Source organism: Cyprinus carpio, chromosome B13 (assembly GCF_018340385.1).
Source record: "Cyprinus carpio isolate SPL01 chromosome B13, ASM1834038v1, whole genome shotgun sequence".
NCBI lineage: Eukaryota > Metazoa > Chordata > Actinopteri > Cypriniformes > Cyprinidae > Cyprinus > Cyprinus carpio.
In genome coordinates, this window is record NC_056609.1 from 3,165,852 (window position 1) to 3,185,485 (window position 19,634).

General features: G+C 35.6%; 1 protein-coding gene across 1 annotated transcript in view; it reads left to right on the forward strand.

The window, feature by feature from the left end:
* The first annotated feature begins 2,154 nt into the window (after positions 1-2,154).
* The window catches only part of LOC109073386 (calcineurin subunit B type 1-like), a 19,411-nt gene continuing 1,931 nt past the window's right edge, over positions 2,155-19,634 (forward strand). The window contains exons 1-5 of the mRNA XM_042736254.1: positions 2,155-2,346; positions 6,170-6,209; positions 16,688-16,864; positions 19,143-19,202; positions 19,286-19,470. Of these exons, the coding sequence (XP_042592188.1) occupies positions 2,344-2,346; positions 6,170-6,209; positions 16,688-16,864; positions 19,143-19,202; positions 19,286-19,470 (465 nt within the window). The 5' untranslated portion in view covers positions 2,155-2,343. The remainder of the gene's footprint in view (positions 2,347-6,169; positions 6,210-16,687; positions 16,865-19,142; positions 19,203-19,285; positions 19,471-19,634) is intronic.

A 19,634-nucleotide genomic window follows, 5' to 3' on the forward strand; every position in this document is an offset into this window, starting at 1 on the left:
TTTTGAATTTTTTTCAAAATGGTAATGCTGTTTGAAAGAAAAATAAAGTCTACCAAAAATGGGATGTGGTGTGCTTTAACTGACTGACACATGCATGCAGCACCACGCAGAGGTTTTCAGACCCCAGTGTCACTGCGGAAATTACCCTTATTATACATTTTTAGCTCATCCCACAACTGGAAATGACTGATAATAGAGGGTTACCAAAATAAAGTAGCACTTGGCTGTAGAAATGATCCCAACATGCAGCCAGCAGGTGGCGCTCTAGCATAGTGTTAAAGAAACATCAAGAAGATTACGTATTAGCATGGTCATAAAACATTTTATGATCCTGGCATCTTAAATGAGGTCCCTAAGACCACGATAAGACCTTAAAGTAAGGTGGTGTAAGAGCACTTTAAAACCGTCTTAAAGGGTTTAGTTCTAATCTAATCAGATTAGAGTTTAACATAAAAATATATAGGCTACTTGTCCATCTCACTGCAGTGCGAACAGTTTAAAAATATGCTTTTTGTGGTGATTTTAAATTGTGTGTTTATATAAGGTTACTCCAGACTTTCAGGGGAAAAAAGTTTAAAATTATGTAAAAAAATATGTAAAGAAGAATGAAAACGGTAGTAATAATTGAAAATTCAGTTTACTTGCGTTAACATCTTAAGTCAGACTATAATTCAGCGAAACATCAGGATTCAGTACGCTACAGTCAAAAGCTTTGAACAGGAATATTTTTAATGGTTTTTAAAGAATTCTCTTCTGCTCACCAAGCCTGCATTTATTTGATCCAAAACACAGCAAAATCATTAATGCTGTGAAATATTTCTACTGTTTAAAATAACTGTTTTCTATTTGAATATATTTTAAAATGTAATTTATTTCTGTGATCAAAGCTGAATTTTCAGCATCATTACTGCAGTGTTCAATGTCACATGATCTTCAGAAATCAGTCTAATATGCTGATCAAGAAACATTTATTATTATTATTATTATTATTATTATTATTATTATTATTATTATAACTACTACTATTATTATTATTATCATCAATATTTAAAACAATTAAGTGCATTTTTATTCAGGATTCTTTAATGAATAGAAAGATCCAAGCATTTATCTGAAATAATAATAATAATAATAATAATAATAATAATAATAATAATAATAATAAAAAGCTTTTGTAACATTATACACTATACTATTCATAAGCTTGGAGTCAGTAATTTATTTATTTATCTGTTTTTTTTTTTTTTTTTTTTTTTTTTTTTTTTAGCAAGGATGCTTTAAATTGATGAAAAGTGATGATAAAGACATTTGTAATATTGCAAAACATTTTTATGTCAGATAAGTGCTGTTCTTCTGAACTTTCTGTTCATTCAAGAAACCTAAAAAAAGAATATACTCGGCTGTTTTCAACATATTAATAATAATAATACTAAGAATAATAATAATAATAATAATAATAATAATAATAATATTTTTTTTTTATTAATAATGATTACAGTTTTTTGAGCATCAAATCTGAATATTAGAATGATTTCTGAAGGATCATGTGACTGGAGTAATGATGCGAAAAATTAAGCTTTGAAATCACAGGAATAAATTACATTTTAAAATATATTCAAATGGAAAAATAGTAGAAATATTTCACAATTTTGCTGTACTTTGGATCAAATAAATGTGGCTTGGTGAGCAGAAGAGACTTCTGATACAGCATTATAAATCTTACTGTTCAAAAACCGTTTGAGTATATACTCGCTACTGTACTTCCCCACCCAAAAATGTCACTTTTTAGAGAATAATGTCATTATTTCTTCTCTCAGAGATAATGTAAAAATGACTAGTTGGTGTGAAGTGATAATTATGAAACTGGAAGAACTTAAAAAGTCAATAATCATATTTTCTTTGTTCTCTCATATAATTAATTAATTTTAGACTCAATAATAAGACATGTATCGATGATGAGAAGGACATGGAAGTGAATGACCCCAGCTCGTGTGTGTTTGAGTGGGGGGTGAAGGCAGGGAGGGGGTGGAGCTAAGGTTTCCCGTATGTAGTGTATCGAAGGACCGCCCATCGGCGCCTCCTGTCCCCGCCCCCTTCGCGCCTCGTCCAATAGCAGCGAGCCTCCTCCGCTCCTCCCCCTCCCCGCCCCGCGGCTCCTCCTCGCGTCGCTGCTGCAGTGAAACCCACGGAAACGGACGGAAAATAGGTTACGCTGCTGTCGTGTCCAAACCAGCCTTTTCTTTACAAAACAACGAGACCAGGAGCAGAATTTCCCTCTTATTTTTGTGCTCTCATTTACTGCTGTTCATCTCCGAAGCGGAATTCCGTCGCGCAGGCAGCAAAATGGTGAGGAACGCAACGCATTCACTGTAAACAAATACCAAATATCATCATTTCAAATGCATCCTAAAAACACTGGTCAACAGATTCAGCGTTTGGCTGAGCTGTAATAACATGAAGATTCATGGGTTCCCTGTTGTGCATCTGCCAGGTTGAGGATCTATTCTTAGTCTTTTTCATGCAAAGTGGTTGCAAAATGAACGCTTACCAGTTAGTAACACAGCACTGAATGCGCCTGCTGCCTCGGTGATGCTGTGTGGCATTTAAAGTTAAAGCCAGAGCTATTAAATATGACATTAGTCAGCTGTTACTAGAAGCCATTTCTATTATTGTATCAACAGTTTGATAAATAAGAGAACTGGATGCCATAAGCATCGTATTCAGGTTGTCTTTATTATATAAAGTTGTTTCATCTCACCTCTAATCAAATTTTCTAGTTATCTGAATTATGCACTTAACCATACAATGTAGTACTACAACTCTACATCCAGCCCTTAGGTTTATAACTAGGATTTTAAAAATAGTGTTGTGGTGGTAATCCCATGCTATTGAATGATTACAGTAATCATGTGATATTTACATGGTACTTCCAAAAAAAAAAAAAAAAATACTCATGGATACTTGTTTGTAACAATGTTGTGAATCTCTATTACACTAGAAATTCAGTAGTGAATTCAGTGATACTCCAGAAACGTATGACAGTACGATGGTAACCAACAAGAAGATGCTGTACTAGAAGCCTCACCTTTAATAGCCTGCTTCAGAAAGCTGCAAGTTAACTGGAACAAAAACTAGGTCTGCCCTGCCATGTTCTGTTCCAGGTCCGTAGGGCTTCGGCGCTTTAATAAAACTGTGCGCCGTTCTTTTTCTGGAAGAGTCTTGTGACAGACTGACAGCGGTCGGGTCGAACACAGGCCTGAAACACACGGAGCTCGTCTTGTGACGTGTGGCAGACGAAAACTGAAGATCAGTCTTTAATATGAAGACTGATGTGGTGCTGCTTATTCATTTCATTGACTGAGTTACAAATATTGTGTTGGCGTGCGTATAGAAGAAGCATAAGTGGTTTATATGTGCTGTTATAAGTGCAGGCTGTGGCTCCGACAGATTTCAACAGTTTTGAAAACTTTGGTGACGCTAGTAGCACAGAAACATTTAAAGATGAACCTTCAGAACAAAGCATCATGAGGTGCTGCCACCACCATATGTATATAACCGTCTCAGATGATCCTGCAGCTGGAGAACTGCTTTACTTCAGTATTTTAGCTGCTACAGCCCCGGGCAAACCTCTTCTCCAGGAATGGCTTTTTATGGCCTTTCCTTACAGAGTAGTGTCATGCAGAGCTCTTGATATGTTCGTTAGGATCTGCAGTTCAGTGAGCCGGGGAAACCCTCGCAAGGCACTCTGCATGTATAAGAGACACAGAACCGTAGCTTGTTCTTGCAAACTTCATTGGATATTTTTTTGGGCTTGACATTCAAACACTAGTCCATATCATTATACAGTAACTTCTGTGGATTCCACGATTGTAATAATTCTGATGTTTCATCATTGAACCCTTCAGGCACTAAAGAGTTATTATCAGTTTTCACTGGATGTCATATAAGGTCTGGTACATGCTGCAGTTTATTTTGTGGAGAACCGCCCACCTAGACAGGAAGAGTCTGTCTGACATGTAAAGCTAGTATTGCTCCCGCGTGGAGTTGGGATCACTCTCCAGGTGTCACACACACACACACACACACACACACACACACACACACACAGAAGCGGAGGCCTGCTCTCAGGCAGTGTGCAGCTGTTTGTGAGCATTAGTCATTTTTTGTGGGCATCGTGAAGGAGAATGAAGAACCATCTTATCAGTTCTCTCCCCTTTGTTACTCATGCTTGCAATTTTACTAAATAATAATCTTTAGTTTTAGGGCTGATATTTTAAGTTATTACTACATGGATATCAGAATATATCCTTACATCGAGAAGAGTCTAGTTTTAATATATTCCTATATAAAGCAGGGAGAATCTCTGTGTCTATTCTTTGTGTTTTGAACTAGCAGGAATGGATCGCGACGCCGTCGGTACGGTTTGAGGTGTGTGTAATATATTATGTCTAACCCCACCACAAACCACTTATTTGGCCTCTAACCGTATTAAATGTAATTGACATGAGCATAATGGCCATCAAAGACAGACAGTTATGATTATGGCCAGCCATAAGCAGCATCTCTCTCTATTTATTTTACACTGTCTTATTGAAGACGTTTTGTGTATACTTATGTTTGCTTTGCAGGGAGCAGCAGTTGCGTTCACTGTGCGGTGCATGTTTTGTGCGGTCTAATTGACTCTGAATGGCCGATGCATTATTTATGAACTGCGCTCTTAGGTCTTCCAGACAATGTTCAGCCCACTAAAGAGTTCATTTACATCTCAGAAGAGCCCGCTAATGAGTCAGGATTTCATTAAAAACGTCGTCTTTTCCTGTCTGTTCTCTCTTTTTTGAGCTGCAAGGCTTCATTTTCTCTTATACTCATGGATGGTAAGGTCTACCGTGAATAATCATTGCTGTAAATCATGTTTATTTTGGACTCGGGGGATCTGATATTAATAACCCAGTCCCACTCTTCAAAAACACTTCAGATACCATTTTACTGCAGCTCTGCATTTGCATACACTTGCTTCTGCTTTTCACAGTCGGTTTCGTAGCTTTGTGATGTTTCATGTCTGAGGATGCAGGACAAAACCACAGAGAGTCCTGCAGAATCAGTACAACTCTGTCATTGTAGAAAGATTACCAATTTGAATTAAGCCTGAATTTTTGTTTTTATCTCCAGATGAAAACAATGTTTTAAATAATAAGAAAAGTAATTGACTCATCAGCTGTTCACTCAAAACACAAAGAATCCAGACTCCAAATGTTTGAAACTAACACTACTGTGTATGGAGTTGATGTATTACAGAGAATGAATAATCTCTCATCTGTCCCTCACTGCTGTGACAGATACAGAATATGGGCCTTTGAGCCCTTGAACTGAATGGGACTTTATAAATAATAAATCAAAGCAGATGGAGATACAGAGAGGGGAGCCCTTCAGTATTTCATCTTCTAGAACAGAGCGGCAGCAGCTCGTTGTTTCAGTTTCAGTGTCTCTGTGTCACAGCCGAAACGTCTGTATGCAGAATTATTATAATGTTTATTTTTTTTATGTATCTTAAAAGGATGAAAAAAGTTTCAAAATAATCTAAATCAGAACAGGCTGGCAGGGCATCATCGGTAGGCTGTTTTTTATATATATATTTATTATTTTTATTATAATGTGCTTAAAAAATTTGCTTTTTTACAACGGCAATTTTTTTTTTTTGATTTATTAATTCATTTATTAATTTGTTTATTTTTAGTTTGACATGTATAGACAAATTATACCTCATCATAATTTTAAAATGCCTCCGATACTAAATATAATTCACATATATACCATACACATCGTTTCAAAGCAGCTCTACAGAAGTCCAGTGTTTCTACATCACAAGGGAGTGATCTGTTATCTGAGAAGACTGTGGCATTAAAGCAATGCTTGCATGATGTGATCGTGATAATTACAATGAAAGGTCAATCTGACGGTGATTGACTCGTCTCTTCACAGGTGTTGAGGTCCTCTTCCTAATGGTTTACTGACTGTTTTTTGACCCCTGAAATATGACGCTCTTTCGTATTGCTCTCTTTCACACTAATCTGTTGTCTGTATGTATCATGTGGTCATGTGTAGTGTATTTAAGAAAAGTTCATGGGATCTGCATGTTCATGTTGCTCATGTTTCTTTCTTTTTTTTGTAGGGAAATGAGGCAAGTTATCCCCTGGAAATGTGCTCGCATTGTAAGTATCATTACATTTCCAGCTATTTTGCATACATAACTTTCATTTGCTAAAATGCCGATCAAACCTAGATGGTGACTGAAGCGTGATCACTCATACTTGCTAGTCGTCAAACAGATATGAACAGATGAAGTAAAGCTCGTCTCCAGAGATGCCGAGGCTTATTTTTAGCTCTGAAACTGTTCAATTAGTCTTGCTTCCCTTTGATGTGTGCGAATGTTTAACGCATGCAAAACTAAGCCAGAGATCAGAAGAGAGGAAGACACTAAGAGCCATAGCTGGGAGTCAGCGGCTCTGTGCTCATGAGCTCCAGTGCAGCTGTTAATGAGCTGTGAGGATCTGGCGCCCGTGGGGCTCGACCCGCTCTCACCACATCGTGTGAAGAGCTCTGCTAGGATTAGGGTAGCTTGGGTAACTGTGAGTGTGTGTGTCATGAAAACAGGTAAATGTGTGTGAGCTTGACCTGTGACAGCTTTGGCAGCTTCAGCGATCTGGAATACAGTTGAGGTCAAAAGTTTACACTCCCTCTAGAATCTACAATTTTTTGAATTATTTTTCCAACAAAAGAGGGATTATACAAAATGCATGTTTTTGTTTATTTAGTACTGACCTGAATAAAATTTGTATTGGTATTTGAACCCTTTCCAACAATGACTCCATCTTTTCACACTGAGGAATAAAGGATTTGTGGGAGCTGAAGGATTTTTCTGAAGAACAGCAGGCAGTTTAACTGTTGAGGACAAACAAGGGACTCATGAACAACTATCACTAAACAGAAAACACTGCTGTGGATCATTCAGCTAACAACACAGTATTGAGAATCAAAGAGATGAAAACTTTTGAACCGGGTCATTTTTATAAATTCAACTAATATTTTCTCCTGTGGACTATAAGTAAACATCTTTTATGTGAAATATCTTATTCACTTCACCACATCATATGAAGAGCATTTTGCAGATTTTGAAAGGGGGATGTAAACTTTTGTCCTCAAGTGTATGCACACACACAAACACACACACATGTTCACTACATCAACACACGTCTGCTTATGGGTCTGTCCATTTGCAGAGCTTCTGGGTGAAACAAGACCTTTTTTTGCATCGAGATTTTATTAAAGGAATAGTTCAGCCAGATTATAGCAGAACTGTTATAATTACTCCTCATTCTTTGTAGCTGTAACATACTAGTCTTTTTAATACAATAACAATGATTGGATGCAAAAGCACCATGAAAGTGTCATCAGACTCGAATGCTCAAACATCAGACTGGAATTCAGGCTATTCACTGATAATCGTGAATTGTCTGATCTTGAGAATCTTTGCAACTGGATCTTTGATTCATAAACAAATCATTCAGACTGGTTTTGTGAACTGGATCATCTGATTCATTGCTGAGATCTGACTCAGAACAATGTGTTCATGAATGTTTTGCCCTTCCCCTTTATTCCTAATGTTAATTATTCTCAGTGGTGATGCAATACAGTGTTGTTATTGCTTTTTTAATTTAAAGATCAAATTAACGCAGTTAAACAAATACTACATACTTCACAACTGAAATGTCTTTTAGTTTTTCTCGTGACATGGGAGAAATCCTCATTAATGAAACCATCTGTTTTGATTTTATTATTCTTAACTATATAAAAATATTGTAATTATATATATATATATATATATATATATATATATATATATATATATATATATATATATATATATATATATATATATTGTAATACATTTTAGGCATTTATGAAAATTATAAAATAGCCAGTTAGGGGTTGATTGCCATGAAAATAATGTCACAATGCAAAAAATCCTAATGAGGCACGAATTCATACCAAAAATTTTCCATATGGTTTTTTGGTTCGGTAAACGTACCAAACAAATACAGCATTGTTTTAACCACTGCACGAGTGGAACTTCATTCAAAACTTCCGGTTTCATATATTGTTACTTTTGATAAGAAGGTCCCATCTTTTAAATGATGTCCATTCTTTCAGGAAAGTCAAACAATGAATGGCGTTTTGGCACTCTTTGATGTGACGTAACAGATCGCTGTATCGCAAGTGAGCGTGATCATTTCTCTTCACTGCTAGTTTTAACGTGAAATAAACATGAATGAACATTTCATGCCTTGTGTAATTGCTCAATCAGTGTTGAAACTGTGGAAATACAGCAATAAAACATTTAATTTACCTCAGGCAACTCATCAGAGTCCACAGCTTGTTCATTCGCTCGAGAAATGAAGTCTAGAGAAGAGCACATCGCCAAATATTAAACTACATAGTCATTATGTTTGACTTTACCTGCTATAACATCACTGTAATGATGTCTTAATTAGGCTATTTAAATTGTTTAAATCAATCTGATGTAAAGCAAGTTATGCCAGCCACTGTGTAAATGAATACATTTCAACAACAAATAGAAATTGTATAATTTAGAAGTTCATTTAAAAAACTCCTTTATGTGCAATTTACATGTTTGTTTTTTTTTTTTTTTTTTTTTTTTTAAGTTAAGTGTGTTGATTATTATATGTAAAAATAAATAGTAATGGAATTTAAGTTTGGGCTCTGTTAATTGTAACCTTATAGTAATGTAAAAGAGCTCCTTTATAAAATACAAAAAAAAATTAATAAATTGCCTATATATATATATATATATATATATATTTTGCATTTGGTTAAGATCCACAAACCTGCATATTTCTTGTATGTCCTGCTGTTCGGTGCTATGCTTTTAATCACATTTTTTTATTTTAAGCTAAAATTTTACCAGGGGCGAGTTTCGTTTGATTCATACATAAAGAAACCAACAGAACTAGAAGAAAGTCTACTGTAGTACACTTGGTGTTCACAAAAATGCGCCGTCTTCAAGTAATCTATTGAACTTTTCATACTCGTGTGATAGATTAAAGCTAATTTTTGAGAGCTGGCGGCTTGCTCATGCAATTGACCTACTTACAGGAGCGTATGTGGAGTAATGTACTAGCATGTGGCATCCCAAACTGTCTGTGAGCGCTCAAAATAAACCCGGTACGTGTGCTGGAGTCCCGTGTCGTGGGGGGTTTTCCTCAAGGCACTTTTGGAGGCTTCTTATGAGCTCACAGCTAAAAGCTCTTCAGGACTTGCCCAGTGGTCTTTATTAGGGTGATGTCAGGCTTTGGCCGTCGGCGACGAGAGTAACGTTGATGGATCTGAAACAAGCTGTGGTACACGAGGAGAAGCTCAGTGAGCAGCACATTCCAGCGCTCTGACTTTATTTATACGTCCATCCAGCTGCAGTCTGTGCATGATGAGTTATTATTGAAGCTTGAGGATGAAATATCACCTCTGGGCAAGGCAAAGCTTTCTAACACTCATGAGAAGCTTAGCTAATTTACTTGTTTTTAATTTTATTTATTCATGAACCAACTAATCATCTGGATAAAAAAAAATAAAAACTTAATTAGAAATGCTTAATTATTCACAAACATTGATGAGACCATATTTTCTAGTACCATTATACAAGGCTACTAAAAAAATAAAAAGTATGAATACTGTTGCTGTTTGCAGGTGCTTGATTTAATTAATTTGGTGGATGACTGAGTTTTATTGGCTTCTGTCACACCAGTGCTCTTCCACCATTGAATAAAAAATAAAACAAGGTCATTGCAACTATTTACCTTTCAATTCCAACTTTTTCCCCTTGTAATTGTATGATATAAACCAGGGGTCGGCAACCTTTTTCAGCATAACGTGCCATTTTTAATTTTTCTGGTTACCCCCCCCCCCCCCCCCATTCTATATTATACAGAATGTATTAATGCTTTGTACAGTACATACACATTTTTAAATGATACAATAAAAAAAAACAATACGCCTATTTGATTTTTATGCAAATAGTTTCTGAAGAATTTTTTATAAATTGTTTTTTTAATGTTTTGTAAGTTTCTTGAATATTTTTTATACAGTGTTACGGTACTGAACACCACTGTATGTGTGTGTATGTGTGTGTGACAAGGGCAATGCATTAAAACCGTTCAGTTTAATCACCGTTCTATATTAAAGGGCTGCTTTGATGCACGCGCACACACACACACACACACACACACACCACTGGCACAGAGATCTGAGATCGAGCTCTGCAAAAAGTAACATTCAGAAGCTCATAAACTTGTTGTCAGTGCTGCCACGTGACTTTTATTAATCGATACTGAATTGCTACATTATATTTCTCAGCAAGGAGGGGGGTAACATCACTGTTTTTAAGTAACTAAACTCAGCTTCATATTGTTTGTAGATAGATATATATATATATATATATATATATATATATATATATACTCGTCATCAGTTTTGCATTCAGTACATATAATGTGCTCTCTCACATCATTCGCTCAGTGAAGGTCACTGTTCTAATGGATCGATAGTTTGACCTGCGATTGTCACACTTTTAAAAAAGTCCTCACAGTCCCCTCAGTGGTTGTAATTGCATTAATTACAGTTGAGCTAATGCTGGTGATTCATCATCGCCATGGATCTGAGCACAGAGTTAATGGATGTGCATGTATTAGTATTATTATTCTGTTATGAACAGATATCATGGTCTTCATGATCCACACACCTGTAGTTTAAACAGCTGATATTAACATCCATCCAATCCAATCAGAAGTAATCAGCACTGAAATAACAGCAATTAAATTAAAAAGGCCATATGTGCACAAAACTTATAACTGGACATAATATTTTGGATGGACCTAACATCTAGATCAGTTTCAAATGCACAGGTTGATTTAATAGTTTTGTAATGCATATTTTAGTTCATGCTTTAATTAAACACACCTGAACAAGGCAATCAGTGTTTCCGGGATTACTAGATAGATACAGGCAGGTGAGTTTTTATGAGGGCTGAAGCTAAACTCTGCAGGATAGTGGCCCTCCAGGACCGGAGTTGCCTATCCCTGATCTACACTATCACTCAAAAGTTTGGGGACAGCAAGTTTTTTGTATGGTTTGGAAAGAAATCTTGCTCAAAAAGGCATTTATTTGATCAAAAATACAGTAATATTGTAAAATATTATTGCAATTTAGAATAGCTGTTTTCTATGTGAATATCTGTTAAAGTGTAATTTTTTTCCTGTGATGCGCAGCTGTATTTTCAGCATCATTACTCCAGTCTTCAGTGTCACATGATCTTCAGAAATCATTCTAATATACTGATTTGCTGCTTAAGGAAAAACATTTCTGATCAATGTTGAATGTGCTGCTCAGTATTTTTGTGGATCCATTTTTTTTTAAGGGTTCTTTGATAAATATTAAATTCAATTAACACCTTTTTTTGTGTGTGAATTATTAAACCTTGTGCTGTTGCTTAGAATCAATGTAATGGGTTCGTGCTGAATGAAAGTATTGGTTAAATGGTATTATTACATGGCTCTGTGGAATACTTGATTCTGATTGGTCAGTCATGACATTCCGAGGTATGTTATCCCTCGATAACAACCAGTAAAAACTAATAACACAGTTATTCTGTCTAGTTTGAATTTGCTGTTTGCTCGCAACTGCTGTCTTCACGGAAGCTTTGCGTTCAAATATTTAAACAAGTATTGGCAAGTATTACACGGCTACTTGCCACATAAGTAAATAATTAGACGCAAAGTATTGATTTGAGTTTAAATATTTGAACGCAAAGCTTCCGTGAAGACAGCAGTTGCGAGCAAGCAGCAAATTCAAACTAGACAGAATAACTGTGTTATTAGCTTTTACGCTAATAATATAAGCTTTATACTTAGCTCCGCTTCGAATTGGGGTCCTGATCCCCCTGTTGGGGTTTATTCTGAGATAACAACCAGCTGGATGTAGATTATCCCTTACGTATGTCGCAGCTTCCACAAAAATAGTGATAATAGTCAGAAATGTTTCTTGAGCAGCAAATCAGCATATTAGAATGATTTCTGCAAATAATCACAGCAAAAAAATACATTTTACAACATATTGACATAGAAAATGCCTGTTTTAAATTGTTTTAAACAGAAGCAAGTTAGTAAAACAATGCAGAAGTTACTTGACAGTAAGAAGAGAGAAATAGAGATAGAGAAAGAGAGTGCACTTCTGTTATGATCTTTATTGCTGTTCGCTCACTTAGCACACACATTTGGATAAAAACTAAATCGTAAATATAATTGCAAATGTTTGCTTGACATTAATTCCATTATGTGAGTGGCTTTGTAATAAGGTGCATCACGTTTCAGGTGATAAAAATGTGATTCATATTTCAAAAAAATGTGTTCATCGCTGTTACAATATTTATGTATAACGAGTGGTTCCCTGCATTATTACAGGAAAACAATTTGTGATTACAGTACTGAGCCTGAGCCAGTACTGAGCAGAATTGTGAGATATAAACACAGTTGTGTGTTATAAAGTCAGAATTGCGGGATATAAACACAGTTTTGTGTTATAAAGTCAGAATTGCGGGATATAAACACAGTTGTGTGTTATAAAGTCAGAATTGCAGGATATAAACACAGTTGTGTGTTATAAAGTCAGAATTGCAGGATATAAACACAGTTGTGTGTTATAAAGTCAGAATTGCGGGATATAAACACAATTACGTGTTATAAAGTCAGAATTGCGAGATATAAACACAGTTGTGTGTTATAAAGTCAGAATTGCACAGTTGTGTGTTTTGCGGGACAATTACGTGTTATAAAGTCAGAATTGCGAGATATAAACACAGTTGTGTGTTATAAAGTCAGAATTGCGGGTTATAAACACAGTTGTGTGTTATAAAGTCAGAATTGCGAGATATAAACACAATTCTGTTATAAAGTCAGAATTGCATGTTATGAAGTCAGAATTGTGAGATATAAACTCACAATTGCTTGTTATAAAGTCAGAATTGTGAGATATAAACTTACTATTGCATGTTATGAAGTCAGAATTGCGTGTTATAAAGTCAGAATTGCATGTTATGAAGTCAGAATTGTGAGATATAAACTCACAATTGCTTGTTATAAAGTCAGAATTGTGATATATAAACTTACTATTGCATGTTATGAAGTCAGAATTGCAAGATATTATCTCACAATTGCGTGTTATAAAGTCAGAATTGCATGTTATAAAGCCAGAATTGTGAGATATAAACACAATTACGTGTTATAAAGTCAGAATTGCAAGATAAAAACACAATTGTAAAGTCAGATTGTTGCGTGTTATAAAGTCAGAATTGCGAGATATAAACCACAATTGCGTGTTATAAAGTCAGAATTGCATGTTTGCATGTTATAAAGCCAGAATTGTGAGATATAAACACAATTACGTGTTATAAAGTCAGAATTGCAAGATAAAAACACAATTGCGTGTTATAAACTCAGAATTGCATGTTATAAAGCCAGAATTTTGAGATATAAACACAATTACGTGTTATAAAGTCAGAATTGCGAGATATAAACACAATTGCGTGTTATAAAGTCAGAATTGCATGTTATAAAGCCAGAATTTTGAGATATAAACACAATTACGTGTTATAAAGTCAGAATTGCGAGATATAAACACAATTGCGTGTTATAAAGTCAGAATTGCATGTTATAAAGCCAGAATTTTGAGATATAAACACAATTGCGTGTTATAAAGTCAGAATTGCATGTTATAAAGCCAGAATTTTGAGATATAAACACAATTACGTGTTATAAAGTCAGAATTGTGATATATAAACTTACTATTGCATGTTATGAAGTCAGAATTGCAAGATATTATCTCACAATTGTGTGTTATAAAGTCAGAATTGCATGTTATAAAGTAATTGTGAGATATAAACACAATTACGTGTTATAAAGTCAGAATTGCGAGATATAAACACAATTGCGTGTTATAAAGTCAGAATTGAATGTTATAAAGCCAGAATTGTGAGATATAAACACAATTACGTGTTATAAAGTCAGAATTGCGAGATATAAACACAATTGCGTGTTATAAAGTCAGAATTGCGAGATATAAACACAATTGCATGTTATAAAGTCAGAATTGCGTTTTTTAAAGTCAGAATTGCGTGTTATAAAGTCAGAATTGCATGTTATAAAGTCAGAATTGTGAGATATAAACACAATTACATGTTATAAAGTCAGAATTGCGTGTTATTAAGTCAGAATTGCAAGATATAAACTCACAATTGCGTGTTATAAAGTCAGAATTGCGTTATAAAGTCAGAATTGCGAGATATAAACTCAATTATGTGTTATAAAGTCAGAATTGCATTCTAAAGTCAGAATTGCGTGTTTTAAAGTCAGAATTGCGTGTTTTAAAGTCAGAATTGCGTGTTATAAAGTCAGAATTGTGAGATATAAACACAACTGCATGTTATAAAGTCAGAATTGTGTGTTATAAAGTCAGAATTGCTAGATATAAACACAACTACATGTTATAAAGTCAGAATTGCGTTATAAAGTCAGAATTGCATGTTATAAAGTCAGAATTGTGATATATAAACTTACTATTGCATGTTATGAAGTCAGAATTGCAAGATATTATCTCACAATTGTGTGTTATAAAGTCAGAATTGCATGTTATAAAGCCAGAATTGTGAGATATAAACACAACTGCATGTTATAAAGTCAGAATTGTGTGTTATAAAATCAGAATTGCTAGATATAAACACAACTACATGTTATAAAGTCAGAATTGCGTTATAAAGTCAGAATTGCATGTTATAAAGTCAGAATTGTGATATATAAACTTACTATTGCATGTTATGAAGTCAGAATTGCAAGATATTATCTCACAATTGTGTGTTATAAAGTCAGAATTGTGAGATATAAACACAATTACGTGTTATAAAGTCAGAATTGCGAGATATAAACACAATTGCGTGTTATAAAGTCAGAATTGAATGTTATAAAGCCAGAATTGTGAGATATAAACACAATTGCGTGTTATAAAGTCAGAATTGCGAGATATAAACACAATTGCGTGTTATAAAGTCAGAATTGCATGTTATAAAGCCAGAATTGTGAGATATAAACACAATTACATGTTATAAAGTCAGAATTGCGTGTAATTAAGTCAGAATTGCAAGATATAAACTCACAATTGCGTGTTATAAAGTCAGAATTGCGAGATATAAACTCAATTATGTGTTATAAAGTCAGAATTGCATTCTAAAGTCAGAATTGCGTGTTTTAAAGTCAGAATTGTGAGATATAAACACAACTGCATGTTATAAAGTCAGAATTGTGTGTTTTAAAGTCAGAATTGCGTGTTATAAAGTCAGAATTGTGAGATATAAACACAACTGCATGTTATAAAGTCAGAATTGTGTGTTATAAAGTCAGAATTGCTAGATATAAACACAACTACATGTTATAAAGTCAGAATTGCGTTATAAAGTCAGAATTGCGAGATATAAACTCAATTATGTGTTATAAAGTCAGAATTGCGAGATATAAACTCAATTATGTGTTATAAAGTCAGAATTGTGTTATAAAGTCAGAATTGCGAGATATAAACTCAATTATGTGTTATAAAGTCAGAATTGTGACGTATAAACACAATTGCATGTTATAAAGTCAGAATTGCGTTCTAAAGTCAGAATTGCGAGATATAAACTCAGTTGCATGTTATAAAGTCAGAATTGTGACATATAAACACAATTGCATGTTATAAAGTCAGAATTGCGAGATATAAACTCATAACTGCGTGCTATAAAGTCAGAATTGCCAGATATAAACACAATTGCGTGTTATAAAGTCAGAATTGGGAGTACTAAAAAATAAAAGTATCAGTGTCTGTCTTGTTCCGAAAAAAGCGGTATCAGTGCATCCCTAAAATGCATTCTTGGTGACTAATTTGAAAAACAATACAAATCTTTTTACTGGCAGTGTATGAAAATACAGATATGTTTATGTCAGTAATGTTTTAAAGTTTGCAGTGGTGTAAAGAGCGCTCGCTTCGAGATGGTCCTCACTGCAGAACATAAGATCCATGGGGCGTGGTTGGATCCAGATCCAACTCCTCCCACCTTACATATACCTAAACCTACCCGTCTCCACACCTAAACCTACCAATCTCCACCCCCTAGATCTTGTGCTCTGCAGTGAGGGGCTACTGCTAGCTTCGGCTGAACTGCTCAGAGTGTGGAGGGTTATGTGGCTCATTCTGAAAGAGCTTACAGTTAGTGAGTGAGTTTGATATTCAAGGCTTAGCAGTGGTGTTAGGCAGCAAGGTGGGATCTGCATGGCTCTTCAGTACAGGGCGATGGGCAAACCTCTGTGTGTGGTGACCCGCGGGAGGCCAGCGGCAGCCAAGGATCCCGTCACGGGATGTGAGTGTGTCACGCTTCCTTCATTTGTTGTGTTGTTTGGCTGACGCTCAGATAGAGGCTGGATCTGCTGCTCAGACAGACGGGTGATCATTGGTCACGTGTGCTGGATAAAATGTTTGCTAATGTTGTCCATTTCTGTGTTTTTATTGTGCGTGTCTGGGGTCTTCTCTCGGCCCACACCAGTCGATGCTGATGAGATTAAAAGGCTGGGAAAGAGGTTTAAGAAACTCGACCTAGATAACTCGGGATCCCTCAGCGTGGATGAGTTCATGTCCTTGCCTGAGTTACAGCAGAATCCACTGGTGCAGAGAGTCATCGAGATATTCGACACGGACGGCAACGGAGAGGTGGACTTCAAAGGTGAGGCATGCCAGAAATCATTCGACTGCAGCAGAAACCAAATGCATTGTTTGTTTGAAAGTGGAAATCTTACTTTAAATGTGTCTCATGATAACAAGTGCAAGTCACATTTCACCGCAGAATCACAGTTATTCTGTGACAGCAAATTAAGTCTATTTTAGGACTATGTGACATTGACATAATTTTTATGAGTAAGCACATTTGATCTATTTCACATAAATGTGGCTCTCATTAGTACAGTAAAATGACTTAAATTTTAATTTAATCTAAGCCAGTATAAATGCAGTACTGCAAATAATATCATGACATATTCAATTAAATAATAATTTATTTTTGTAAAGGGAATGATTTTTTTTTTTTTTTATTAAAGTAAGAATAATTGGGAATTTGGGGGCTATTATATTTATTTTATAATGTCATTAAATGTCATGCTATGATGCAAACAGACAAAATGTTAATGTTTCTCAAAATAGGCTGTTTTTATTCTTGTAATACATCATTTTTGATTGTCAGGTGAAATGGGGCCTACACATGTTGATGAGTTTACTGAAATTCATGTATGATGCCATGTAATGATTTTAATGCAGAATTTAAGAATGTTTTCTCTGAGAGCACTGCATGCAAACACACATCGTTTGTGCATGAACTCAAACTCTTTAGCTGTGCAGCTGTGAAATGCTTCAACATATGAGCTTAAAGTAGCTCAGACCTGTTGCATCACATCCTGAAAAGAAGCCTTTTGTGTCGTTTGCCAAGAACATTCACATTCTCTCACGCTGATTCTGTCTTGATTAAAAGATCTCTATATTTTTCTTTCAGAAGGGTGATTATAGTTCACTGAAATTACAACCATTAAAAAAATTCCTTTGGCATTGCCAGTCCCAAGCTTGGATGTGAAAAGAGGTGGGTTGGGCATCAGGCTTGCAACCCATCCCCGTAAAAACCAAATTTGCTATAGAAACGACAAGACAAAATTGATCGAGTGAAATTGGATGCAGGACCTTGTGTCCTCGGTACCTAGATCCTGATATAAAGGTGTTGATGCATACATCGTTTACTGCAAAGAAGATCACTCAAATGGCAACTTAGAAAGTAATTTCAAGGAATTTGAGCAACATCGACTGGACCTGCTGAGCATCAGTGAAGTCTGCTGGACAGGGAATGGTGAAATGACAAGCCATGGAAAAAGATCATGTACTTCTGCATTGACAGCAAACACATCCATGGGCAATACACGTGTGTCCTGGTTGAGAGCAAGCCAGTTAGCAGTTTGCATCGGCCCATCTGTGACCCTGGAGCACAAAAGCAGTCTTAAATCGCGGGGGTATATTTGTAGCAATAACCAAGAATGCAATGTACTGGTCAAAATGATTGATTTTTCTTTTATGCCAAAACTCATTAGGATATTAAGTAAAGATCATGTTCCATTTAGATATTTAGTAAATTCCCTACCATAAATACATTAAAACTTAATTTTTGATTAGTAATATGCATTGCTAAGAACTTACGACTGGTTTTGTGGTCCAGGGTCACATGTATGGACAATGGTCATTCAGGTTTATGTAGATGACGCTGTAAAGGATGAGTTCCAGGATGTGCTATAGACTGTGATTGATGAAGTACTGAGACATGGACTCAAAATCATTATTTGCAACATCAACACTCCATTCAGCCGTGAAAAACAGGGTTTCGAAGACATCTTTGGACCTTTCTGCGTAACACGTAGCTTTTTCAGGATAAGTCGATTCACAAGAAGATGATTATCTAGGCCATATAAACCTCAAACTGTGGCACCATTAGGGAAAATCTGAATCTTAAAGACTGAACTAGTGCATGTGTCTTCACCCTTCAGCTTGTTCCTCCGATATTTTCCTTTTTTTTACATCTGCCATCTCTCTCTGTCTGTAGTCGATCTGATTATATCTGTCCTGTGCACTCAAATTGAGCGCTCTCTTCTCTCTATGATTACTAGACACACCCCTTACTGCTGATTGGCTACAAATGTGTTTTGGGACTCGGTCCGATACTGTGGTCTACATTATTTTCCGGCAATATTGTCGACTTGATTGCACTGATACTAAATCGATGAACTGCCTTTAACTGAACAGTTTGAGTGTTTACTATCATCCTTTTGCATTATTGACGCACTATTTTCATATTTAATACTGTAACGCTGCTTTGACACAATCTGTATTGTTAAAGTGCTATAAAAATAAAGGTACTTGACATTACTAAACTGTGTGCTCTTGGTTAATGAAGGGTTGTTTTGTGTGTGTAGAGTTCATCGAGGGGGTCTCTCAGTTCAGTGTGAAGGGTGATAAGGAGCAGAAACTGCGCTGTGAGTACAACACACTTCACCTCTGATCTCACGTCACACAGCATTTGACTCTTAGTCATCTTTTGCTGTTTTCCTGGATCCAGTCGCTTTCAGGATCTATGACATGGACAAGGACGGCTACATTTCCAACGGAGAGCTGTTCCAGGTGTTGAAGATGATGGTGGGCAACAATCTGAAGGACACTCAGCTGCAGCAGATAGTGGACAAGACCATCATCAACGCAGACAAGGACGGGGATGGGAGAATATCCTTCGAGGAATTCTGTGCTGTAAGACCATTTCAACTTAACACCAGATATTTATCTATATTTGAACAGTTTTTTGTGTTTTTACAAATGTATTACTTTTAGAGTACATTAAATTATATATGCACCACAGAAGCATCATGAGAGAATTATTTGCACACTAATTTGTAAAAAGTTTGGGATTACTT